Below are 11249 nucleotides of genomic sequence, written 5' to 3' on the forward strand. Positions count from 1 at the left end.
TATTTACACTTTGATGTTAAAGAAAAAACATTTGAAACGCTGAGGCCGTCTGAGCTGCTTTTTACTTCTCTCTCCATGCAGTGACAACACAGTAGGGGGCTGGGCCAGTAACACAAGGGCCACACTGCAGAAAGAATTACTTTTCTATAGAGAGAATGTCCTGCTGTGCTGGGGTCATTGCACCTCAGTCCCGTAACCTTTGACCTCTGACCCCTGCCGAGGTTTGTGTTTATTGGAACATAGATCCTCTGTGTTGTGTGTCTAAAATCCTGTAGGATCCACGACTGAGACTTTGTATGCAAGAAACCTGTTAAGAGACAAGAAAAAATGAATGGCGACCCACTAGTGGGATTTAATCACCTGACCTGAGTCTCATTATCAATATCTGCTGAAGATTTCAGAGGGCGATGGTGTTTAAGGTTGCACACAAGGACGTCACCACCGTCAGCTATGAGAAACACCTGCTGCCAGACCAGGAGGTTTCCTCTGTGACAGGGGCATTGCTAGACCCTTTTTACTGGGGCATGTGCCCAAGTATTGAGCTGCCGTGCCCCAGTAAAAGAAAATTCAACCCAATATTTGCACATTTGAAATGTTGGGGGGCCTGTGCCCAAGTACAGCTTTATGTCTAACAACACCCCTGCTCTGCAACCTTTCCAAAACACTGCTTATAACTTCCTCTTTTTAGTATTTAAAATAAAAGTAAGTCCAAACACATTTATTCAAGCATGTCTTCTCCTTTAGGCCTGTATAGATTCATTGTGTGAAGAAAAAAATCTGACTCTGAAAATATGAGAAAATAATTACAGAAAAAATTTCAAATCTATTCATTTGTGTGATGTTAATGTCTGTCAGTGGATGAAATACACTTTTTACATTTTACATAAAGTAATATTCCTGTTCAGGGTTGCGAAGGGAAACTGACCTGTGAGGACGAAAACAATCACATCGAAGCTCACTTTCATTGGTAGTTCATTTAGATTCTCCAATCCAAGGAGGAAATATGCAACAACTACACATAGCAACAACTATGGTTCAACCCCTAAACACAAATAAGAATGTATCCACTGCCTCATAAGACTTGAAATCAGAATACATATTTTCTATTTCGGTTATAGATCAGATCATGTGTGTATGCCAGGAGAGACTGGCAAAGAAGAATAAGTAGGTAACCTTTTTCAGTATGAATGCAAAACATGTTTTTATCATTTTAATATGTTGCATACAATTTACAATTTTTCCCTGCATGTTTCCTGTCAAAAAGAGAAATATTAGCCTTCAGAATTGTTGCCATTAAAATATTGTCTGCATTATTTTTATGAGACGTATTGCTTTTCATTCACAGGCTTACACACTAATCTACTATTTTTTAAACCTTAGTTATCTGATCTCCTTCGATATCCCCAAACATTGAAAGTGATTCCTACACTCTGTTCTTGCACATGCAGCATGGGGAAACATGGTTCTAATAAAGATTAGGATATTTGTGTTATTGAGTTTCTTTGTATTAGTTTTATGGTATGTAGTAAAATAAGCAGAATGTTGAATTTCGGAGTCTTAAAATGTTTGTAATGTGTTAAACGTTATATATCTGATTGAATCAGCCCTGTGTGGAGTAAGGACAGCCTGGCCGGTGATGGAGACAGTATGGGTGTTTCCCTGTTGACAGCAGCAGCCAGCTCACGAGCTAGCTGCACGGCACCTCGTTAGTCACGTCAAAACCAAGCTAACCATCCGTTTTCTTCAGATAGCCAACATGGACTTGAACAATGTTCTGGTGCAGCTTGAAACTTCCAATGAGGAGGAAACACAAAAGCTTCTGCAGCAGTATAATCGAGAGGTGAGTCGCGGCTCTGCTCGTTTTTACGTCAACCAAAACAAACCGCGGTGCTAAAATTAGCCGGCTAGCTAAACAGCGAGCTTGGCTCGGAGTTAGCCAAATATCTTTCCAGCCAGCTAGGCTTAATTGTTAGTACTTTCATATATGATATCTAATGTTGCACCGTTGAACACCGTTAACGTCAACCATATTAGTGAGGAAATCAGGACGTTGTTACGTTGTTTACAATACGAACGTAGTGTCTATAATGCTAATGCTACTGCACGAAGAGTTAAAGAGCATCATTAGCTTATTTAAGCTTTTTCTGTGAGCATTTATATCCGCTTCAGAGGCCGGGAATTATCTGTATTCTCTAATAAAATTTGATATGCCAGTGACACGTCAGTCGGAGTTGCAGAGTTGTTTGGTGTCCACAATGAGTATCTTCTCTGTTTCAGAACAGTCACACCTTTGCTTTTGAACCAAAGGAAGAATCCCTGCGCAGTGTGAGTACTATTATCTGAGCAGCTGGTTATTGAATGATCTAAGCAGCCCAGTTAGGTAGTAATCTTTTCACTTTTTGTCACATTAGAAGCTGTGTCAGAGCGTGCTGACAGTACTCGGGAGGCGGGCGCAGCCCAGCTGCCAGAAGACATGTCTAGAGACACTCCGCATCCTGTCCAGAGACAAACGCGTCCTCGCACCTGTGGCCACCAGGGAGGGCATGCTGATCCTGGGAGGGATGGCGAGGCTGCATGCAGGAGAAGAAGGAAGTGACAAGCACCGAAGCCCTCAGGAGGACTCCCCTTCAGAGGAGGAGGAGGAAGAGGAGGAGAGGGTGGTGGTGGAGGCCTTGAAGTGCCTATGCAATGTGGTGTACAACAGTCCTGCAGCTCAGCAGGTCAGTGTAGACGTGCAGCTGGTTAATGGCCTGTGTGCCAGCCTACGTAGGGCCCGCACTTGGCACCACGAGGTGGGCCTGTTCACGCTGCGCCTTCTCTTCCTGCTGTCTGCCCTGAGACCTGATGTGAGGGGGGTGTTGGGGAAAGAATGGCAAGCGGTGAGGCTTCTGTCAGAGGTGCTGGAGCACACACTGGATGTGCACTGGGTTGGACCCTATGAAGCCGCCCGTCCAGATCCACAGGCCCTGCCCATGCCTGCAGAGGACAACGAGCGAACGATGGAAGCGCTCAAAGCCTCGTTCAACCTTACACTGTCTTACAATGGTGGTGAGGTGAGTGTTTTGTGGTTGGAAAAGTCCGTAAGAATGTGCAATGTCACAGCAAAGGTTTGTAATGCACAATATACTGAACTCATTGATTGTTGATTAAAACATTGTATTGGACATATTCTAAGATTTACTTCATGAACAAACTATCTACTGTACTATCAGGAAGAGAAAAACTCACAATACAGTCACATACTGTCAGTAACACACCAGGTTTGCAATAGTTTCGGTTGACCATGAAATACATGATTAATTGGAATCAACAGAAAATGGTTAGACAGGTTTCACTTGTTTTGTTGTTGCTGTTGTGCTTTTACTTTATCATTTAAGTTGTGCCATAATCAAAGTGTTTCGTGTCTAAATAAAATCAGCCACATCCAATGTCACAAAGTAAAAAGACACCGATGTTTGAATACAATTAAAGAGGGACATGTAAGCCATGACAATGCTACAGCAGCACACCAGGACCCTGACAATGTGGAAGCTAAATGGAATTTGGCCATTGTGCATTCTATTATTTGCACCTGTGCCTTTTCTGCTCTGATAAAATGAGAAAGGCCTATTTAAACCACAGTCACATCATTATTTACACTCTCTATCATACGCTAAACACTCGCAGGCCAAAACACAATCATGCTGTGAATGAAATATGATAAATTAATTGTTGTGATGTTTTTTTACATATACATTTGGAAATTTTTTGTCAAGTGTATATAATATTTGATTCAGATTTATGTCAATCATGATGTATATAGTTATCATGTAATAGTTTGAGAGTCTTGTCTAAGAAGGAATTTCAAGCATGATTGCCACATTTCTTGCATTTTGGACTGAAGGGGACACATAACTCCATCAAGGCTGCATCTAACACAGCGTAAGTCTCTCGGTGACACCAAATTTAGTTCAAGTTTTGACCCAGCTCACCTATTTGACAGTACAGAGATCCAAACTTCCTCTTCCTATCCAGACCAAAAGCTTTGACCCTTTTTTGCTCTTCAGACTAGCTGCAATGCCTCATTAAAATTTAAGGCAGCTGTTGTTCAGTCGGCCCTGCTTCCCTGTTCGTGTCCATGTAGCTTACGTTTAACCCTGTGATTCTTATGAATTCTTTTACATTTTATTTTTACCTCTGAACAAGAAACTGCCTTCTTTGAATTCATGTTTTTTACTTTATTTTAAAGGATGATGACCACCAGTTCCGACTCATCGCTGCCATCCTGCGTCATCTGTTGATGCTGAAGACAGAGAAGGAGGAGAAAACAGAGGAAGCACACAGGTGGGATGTCTGTTACTCACTGCACCTAATATTTGAATCTCTGAGTAAGCTACTCATGATTTATGAACATTGAATAAATGCGCTCGGCAAATTGTGAAAAGACACAAAACAAGCAGGATATTACGCCGTCCCGCAAATATCTGTGTTTTATAGTTAACGGTATGCAAATGTGTATCCTCACCTCTGTATTTGGTGACAGGTGTGTATGGAGGCAGTGGTGGATTATTCCATCTTTAGTAACTAGCTTATTTTCTTTAAAGGCCACCATAGCTTCTGTAAATTCTCCGTACGGGAGTTGTAGACACGGAGCGATGCAATCTGAAACTTTCACCACTAGATGAAGCCATAACATGCATACCGCACCTTTCTTTCATAACTGATTTGCATAAAAAACATACAGTTTTTCACCTCTCGCAAATGAACTTGTAGTCCATGTGGTAGTCCACTAGAAAATTAACCGCTTTGATTTTCAAGTAAACACCCATCTGGATAGGCACTGTGTCCACTGAGCAGCTTTGAAAGAGAGAGCAGCTCACCTCAAAGTAAGTCTGATAGCAGACTGTTGTGTCGTGGGAAGCCTTTTTGGGTGTTTCATCCTCTAGATGCCCTTAGCTGTTGTGTCTTCTCATGCGTAGCTGTTGTGTCTTCTCATGGTAATATAATGCAGGAATGCCAAGAATCTGTGGTCATAGACTGCAATTCAAACAGTGTCATGTAAGAGTGACTGATGGTTCTCTTGTCCTGTCATGTCAATGGCTGAACTGGTCATGGGAGTTTGGCCCATTGACCATCATGACTTTGTTGTAGCTGACTTGAATGTCAGCATATGACATAGGGGAAGAGAGGAGTGTGAACAGGTAAAGTTGTTTTTGTATAGAAAAGGGCTAAATTACACTGATATGTTGTACAACAAGAAATATTTCCAAATTTAAATTGGTCTTTGAAAAATCATAACCCACTTTAAAATGAGAATGCCTCCCTCAAATGATACAATTCACAAATGGTCTCATGCTACAAGATTACACAACAAACTAGCACACAATCTTTCACTAGCTTCACAATTTTGTCTCCCCCGAAAAGTTTTGATTCTAATTGGTTATTTTAGTTTTTTTTCTGACTGCTGTGATGTAAAAAAATAAAAATAAAAATCTATACTTGAAAACCCTGTTTACTCCTTGTGAGCCAATGCGCACACCTAATTCATCTGGCAGCTCCCCATCAGCTGGTCCAAAATGTAGATTAACAACAAAAGTTGATTGGTCCTTGATTTTGGAATAACTTGTCTCAGGCAAAATATTCCAAAACTTCATCTTTTCTAACAGTTTTTTGAAAGTTTTGATCTATTTTCATTCTTCTTCAGCTCTTAAACTGTAGACGCCAAATACCTTTGGCATCCTTCATAAAAATATCTTCATTTATTTGTCTGCAGCCATGCCGTAAATTTGCTGAATAATCTGCCTGTATCCTGTCTGGACGTGCTGATCAACGTACCTGTTCAGGGTGGACAAGAGAAATATGGTGGAAAAAACATGGATGCAATCCAGGTTTTACTAGACTTCATGGAGGAAAGGATCGACAAGGTAAAGTTCATCCTCCGCTCTGAATATAGAGATAACTGGCAGCATTTTCAATATATTTGTTTATGTGTTGTTGATAGTTAATCTCAAACTTGTTCTATAAAAAATGGTTATGTATTACATTTTGTGCAAGTGATACCAGTGCAGTAAATTTAGTTGTAATTGACACTAGTACTAAGATGCATGCATCGAAAGGTGCACTCACATGCCGCGACACCTGGTAAGCATTCTTTGTCAAATGTTTTATTTAAATTGGAGATGCTCCTTGGCCAAGCATAACTAAATTAAACTGGCAACTACTTCTCCTAAAGCTTTACTGCATGCCATTCAGTTTCTCAACCACACATCCTGTCTTTACCTCAATATGCTCCTGCATGCCCATGTGAGCACTGCTGAATCAGATCCAGCCACTGCTCCAGCTTGTGAAGTGTTTGTGGTTTGTGTCACTCCAAGCAGGGCTCCAACTTCAAAGAGGGCTTGACTCCGGTGCTAAGCCTTCTGACTGAAGGATCCAGACACCACAGGGAGATCCGCAGATATATCAAAGCTCAGGTACATCAGCAGCCAACAGATTAAAACATTGATAATAGCAATAATAGCGTGTGACATTTCTGGCGCCCTTTTCCAGTATCTACTTTTGATGTTGCTACTTTTAAAACAGATTATATATATTTTTTGGAAGAAATAATGATCTCAACAATTTTTAATCAATTTATTTCCAGGTACTTCCCCCTCTGAAAAATGTGAAGATCAGACCAGAGATCGGCACCACCGTCAGAAACAAGCTGGTTCGCCTTATGACACATGTTGACATGGGCGTGAAGCAGACGGCTGCAGAGTTTCTCTTTGTCCTCTGCAAAGAAAGCGGTGAGCAGGGGTCGGTCATTGGAGTGAGCATGGGGTTACAGCACATCAGATGAGAACATATGAGGATGATGGTGCAGGAATTATGTCTGTAGTTTGGGTCCAATTGATGGAGTAGTGCACTGCCAGATGTGTGATTGCTGCATAACTGTAACAACAGCACGGCTCATCCTCACACATGAAAAACTATTTGTAAATGTACAACCTTGTTTGTCTGTGGTGTGGCCGTGTAGTGGACAACCTGTTGAAGTACACAGGATATGGAAACGCAGCAGGACTCCTGGTGGCTCGAGGACTTCTTGCAGGAGGAAGAGGAGAGACCCAGTACTCCGAAGATGAAGACTCCGACACAGAGGAATACAAATCTGCAAAACCCTTGTTAGTGCTCTGCTCAAGCCTTGTTTAACACGATAATATGTATGTATTTATTTATTTATCATTTATCACTCAGTCTGCAGCTGTACCTCAAGCTTCCTCATCTGCTTTGTTCCAGCATCAACCCCATCACCGGTCACGTGGAGGAGCCGATGCCAAACCCCATCGAAGAGATGACTGAGGAGCAGAAGGAGTACGAGGCTCAGAAACTTGTCAATATGTTTGATAAGCTGTCAAGGTAAATATACTAAACTGGAAAGGACATTGTTACTCCAAGCAGGGACTTCAAAACCAATCGGTTCATTCTGTAAATGTTTAAAAGATCAGGAGATAAAGTGTAAGAGAAATGTAGAAAATATCTAGATCCACACGAAAACACAAGATGCAATTCAAGTCTAAGAAGTCAAATATTTTGTAAATACCCAACTAAAGCGATTAACTTTTAACAACTGTTGCTCCCCCCTATCAAATTATTCATATTATTTATTGTTTTCCCTGCAAAAAGCTGTGCTGTATTTGCGTTGACCTTTCCTTAGCGAGCAGAGGCTAACGTTCGCCAAGCACGATGCCTGGACAAAGGTAACCTTGAGCTCACTCCCTACCAACCGATTCATCAAAAGAAGAATCTCTTGATGTTAGCTGCCGCTTCAATTAGGCCTGAACTTGCAACATGCCGCAGCATTGAGCCAGGGCAAAGCTGCCGGCACGCCACTGCAGCATCATAACCACCGCTCCGTTAATTAACCACCTAATTGGCACACACAGGCGGCTTGGCGGTGCCGGTTCCTTTATGTGGCGCATTCAGGTTTTTAATAACACGTATCCTGACTTTATTCTTCTCTTTCTGAGGAGTCAGTCATTTGCCAGACATGGATTGGGACTGAGACAGAGGGACAACTAGATAAAGCAATTTGAGTGGAACGTGGACGAAGAGACATGGATGAAGAAATGGGCAGACATAATAAAGCTGACCTCGTCATTGTTAGGGCCAAAGAGAGTGGGCTGAGCTGTAATGAGGCACGTGCACCAAGAAGAAGAAGATTCCTTTCTGAGGGAGCGTCCTCTTTCTTCTCTTCTTCAGTAAAGGAAGATGTGACGATGGCAGAGAGGTGCTTCCTCAGTACAGGCTCTAAGGAGATCGGTCAAAGCCCTGCAAGAATGTGCTCCTCTTACTGCTTAACTGGTCCTCCAATTAGCACATTTTCTGCACCCACCACCCCTCTTACCTCTGCCAAACCCCCAGTCTTCTGTCATCACTAAAGAGGAACGGAGGGGATTTTTTTGCTCTAATTGGGAGAATTGATGTATGTTTTTCTTATTTGTTTAGTCTTGTAAGTCCTTATCGTATCTGCTAACTTTGATATAGAGCCTTGCAACTGGTGGCGCCTCTCTGCAGGTTCAAAGAAAAAATGAAAAAAAAAAAAAAAGCAGGATATTTTCAGATTTAAGCACAGGTCTCGTCCATTTCCTTTTTAAAGAAACTCAACCTGTAGTTTTCACAGGATAGGTTAAACTTAATTTCAGGAGTCAGTAGGAATGATATGGTCATTGATATATGAATCTTGTTCAAACTAATGCAAATTGGTCCTTATTAAATCTCTGATGATTCATTCTCTGATAAATCATCTGAGAGGCAGTGGTGACACAAGGTGCAGGTCTAATTGGATTAGGATGAAGGGGCAGCTGTGGCTTTGAGGAGATTATCCTGAGCGCTGATCCTGTAATTAAACTGCCACAGGAGAGGAGGGCAGAGAGGGAGAGACGATGGCCTGACGGGGGCGAGTGTCCATGAAGGAGGGGGAGGGATGGGTTAAGTGAGGGTCCTCAAGCTCTGGACTTAAGAGAGCAAAGATGTACAAGGGAAAGCCCTCTTAGGACTTGTCAGTGGATACAAAGGGTCCTGAACAGAGTTGGGTTTTGTCTAAAAAAAGTTTGTTTAATTTCAAAATATACACAAAGGCAGTCATGTCCAATTTGTTAACCGTTGTATCCAACAAGTTGCTATTTGATGTTGTTGTGTTTTGTGTCCATAGGCAGAACGTGATCCGGCCAATGGGGGTCAGGCCTGACGGGACGTTAGCACCCCTTGAGGAAACTCTCTGTGATCGATCTGAGGACAACTCTGATTCAGACTCTGACTAGTGCACTGCACATCTAGGCCATATGTTCCAAGCAAAGCTCACAGGGGCCCGACGCATCTAAAGCTGTGTCCCACTTCAAGGGCTGGGTCATTTTGACTGCACTGTCCTTCAGTGCTGGCTGAACCTGTGCCTCCACCCTGTGGGAGTTCTAAAAGAGTCACAAAGTGTAGAGCAGAAGTCAGTGAAAACACCCACATGCTGTACTGATATCTCCCAATTAATCACGCTCTATTAACTTAAAATAATTGGCAGATATGAGTACAACGTGTTGTTATCCTCCTCACAGAAACCCAAATAACAAATGTATACAAGGTAAATAAAAGATGGTTATAACTGTTTGCAATTTAACGGGTTTGCAAGGATCACCAAACTATTTACCAGCTTTCTTTCTCAGCCTTGGTCAGAGTGTCCTTTGAAATGTGACAGCCCTGACATATTGGTTCTCATGATTCAGCCCTGGACTGGGACACAGCTCAACATGGAACAGGACACTCGTCGTCACAGCCGTAAGCCATTGTCGAAAGTCTAAGTGGACTTGATGTGTGGCAGAAAGACTCTGCAGTGACACCATGATGCGCAGGAGGCCTCCATGGAGACTGTTGCACCTTCATCATGTATTGTATTGCTCCACATGTTGCAAAAACAGAGGTAATAATATAATTTATGCTGGATCATGTGTATCTATCTTAAAGCACTGTTATGGTTTTGTTAAATGTAATTAGGTCTGAATAATCATTCCTTCACTTGGGCTGTGGTTTTTCACTTTTTTAAGTTTATTTTTACTTTTCTGTTACATGAGGATTTTGTCATTTTACATACACATAAACATGAAATCACTGTAAACTGTCAATTTTGAACTTAAGTCATTGGGTTAGAATAATGGGGCATGTCCAGTATGGAGCACAGAATGTATATTTAGTAATCAGGAGGTGTCAGTTAGGGTAGTTTTAAATTGCAGCTCGCAGTGAGTCTGTATGCTGATGTGTAATTATCAGGGAAGTTGCACACCAGTTAATTGCCAAGGAAACGTTCTGAATTCAGGGCTTGTTTCCTTACTGTCGTGTCACTGAAAGCTGTTTTAGACGAGAATACTTTTCATTTAAAAACAAAATGGAATGATGACAGATGATCATAAACAATATGTTCCTGCCTGTTGACCTTTGATAAACAAATGTTTAAACTGCAACAATGGTTTTCTAATCCGTGATACTTTTGCCAAATCTACATGTCTCAGTTCTTCGATTTTATTTTTATTTTTTTAAATCAATTACTGATACATTTGTTTATTTGTGTAAATTGCTGATTACAATCCAGAGAAACTGAATATCACTTTAACCAGAGAATGTGTCATTATTACAGGAATTGGTGACAGTTCACGTGTTGAACAGCAATTAAAAATTAGCACAATTTTTACCAGACCTGTGAGTCACGACTACTGCCTGCTCACACAAAATAGAATAATTCAGATTACTAGAATATTTAAATGGTCTGGACCCAGCGCCAGATCTGAATTTCATGTGACCAAATCATTTATTATTTTTTTCTCTTTTGGAGAGCTTTGAAGGGTCAGATATACAAGTGGGTCACACAACCAATTGAAAACCAACATTAGTGTCTCAAAAACAACTTAAGTTCTTCTTGTTTGCAAAGGCATTAACATTAGCTTACAAAAATGTTCATACTTATTCAACCGTTCAGTGGCTTTTTTTTAATGTTTCTATGCATTTCTTAAGGTTTTTCCCTTTTAATATGAGCTTTTTTCCTCTTTTTCTCCTGTGTAACTGCCTTTAATCATAATGGGATAAACCACAATTGCAATGCATGTTGATCACTTTTCTGTCTGGGGAGAATATATTATGGGAACAATTGTTATTTTATGTAGTGAGACTTCCTCTTAAATGTTAATAAACTGGAGAATAAGCATAGTTGTCATTTTTGGACTGATATTAAATAAACCTAAAAAAGGGAC

The 11249-nt window shown here is 41.1% G+C and overlaps 1 protein-coding gene across 2 annotated transcripts; it reads left to right on the forward strand.

The window, feature by feature from the left end:
• Positions 1–1663: 1663 nt before the first annotated feature.
• On the forward strand, positions 1664–11201 carry ric8b (RIC8 guanine nucleotide exchange factor B). 2 transcript variants are annotated; one of them, XM_080028019.1, is made up of 10 exons: positions 1664–1840; positions 2278–2325; positions 2412–3053; positions 4229–4323; positions 5753–5903; positions 6354–6452; positions 6623–6767; positions 6998–7142; positions 7258–7377; positions 9173–11201. In XM_080028019.1, exons 1-10 carry the CDS (start codon positions 1757–1759, stop codon positions 9279–9281), a joined length of 1638 nt encoding a protein of 545 aa, XP_079884145.1. In that variant the 5' UTR covers positions 1664–1756; the 3' UTR covers positions 9282–11201. The 2 variants fall into 2 exon arrangements, with proteins under 2 accessions (XP_079884145.1, XP_079884146.1); XM_080028020.1 differs by having other exon boundaries at positions 6357–6452.
• Positions 11202–11249: the final 48 nt, after the last annotated feature.

Source organism: Ammodytes marinus (genome assembly GCF_949987685.1).
Source record: "Ammodytes marinus genome assembly, chromosome: 5".
In the NCBI taxonomy this organism is placed as follows: Eukaryota; Metazoa; Chordata; class Actinopteri; order Uranoscopiformes; family Ammodytidae; genus Ammodytes; species Ammodytes marinus.

Excerpts from the sequence above, each read along its gene's own strand:
- ric8b (XM_080028019.1), top strand. The coding sequence starts at position 1,757 with ATGGACTTGAACAATGTTCTGGTGCAGCTTGAAACTTCCAATGAGGAG. Across the intron at positions 3,054-4,228 it reads TGTCTTACAATGGTGGTGAG|GATGATGACCACCAGTTCCG; the intron begins GTGAGTGTTTTG and ends TTTATTTTAAAG. Across the intron at positions 4,324-5,752 it reads AAAACAGAGGAAGCACACAG|CCATGCCGTAAATTTGCTGA; the intron begins GTGGGATGTCTG and ends ATTTGTCTGCAG.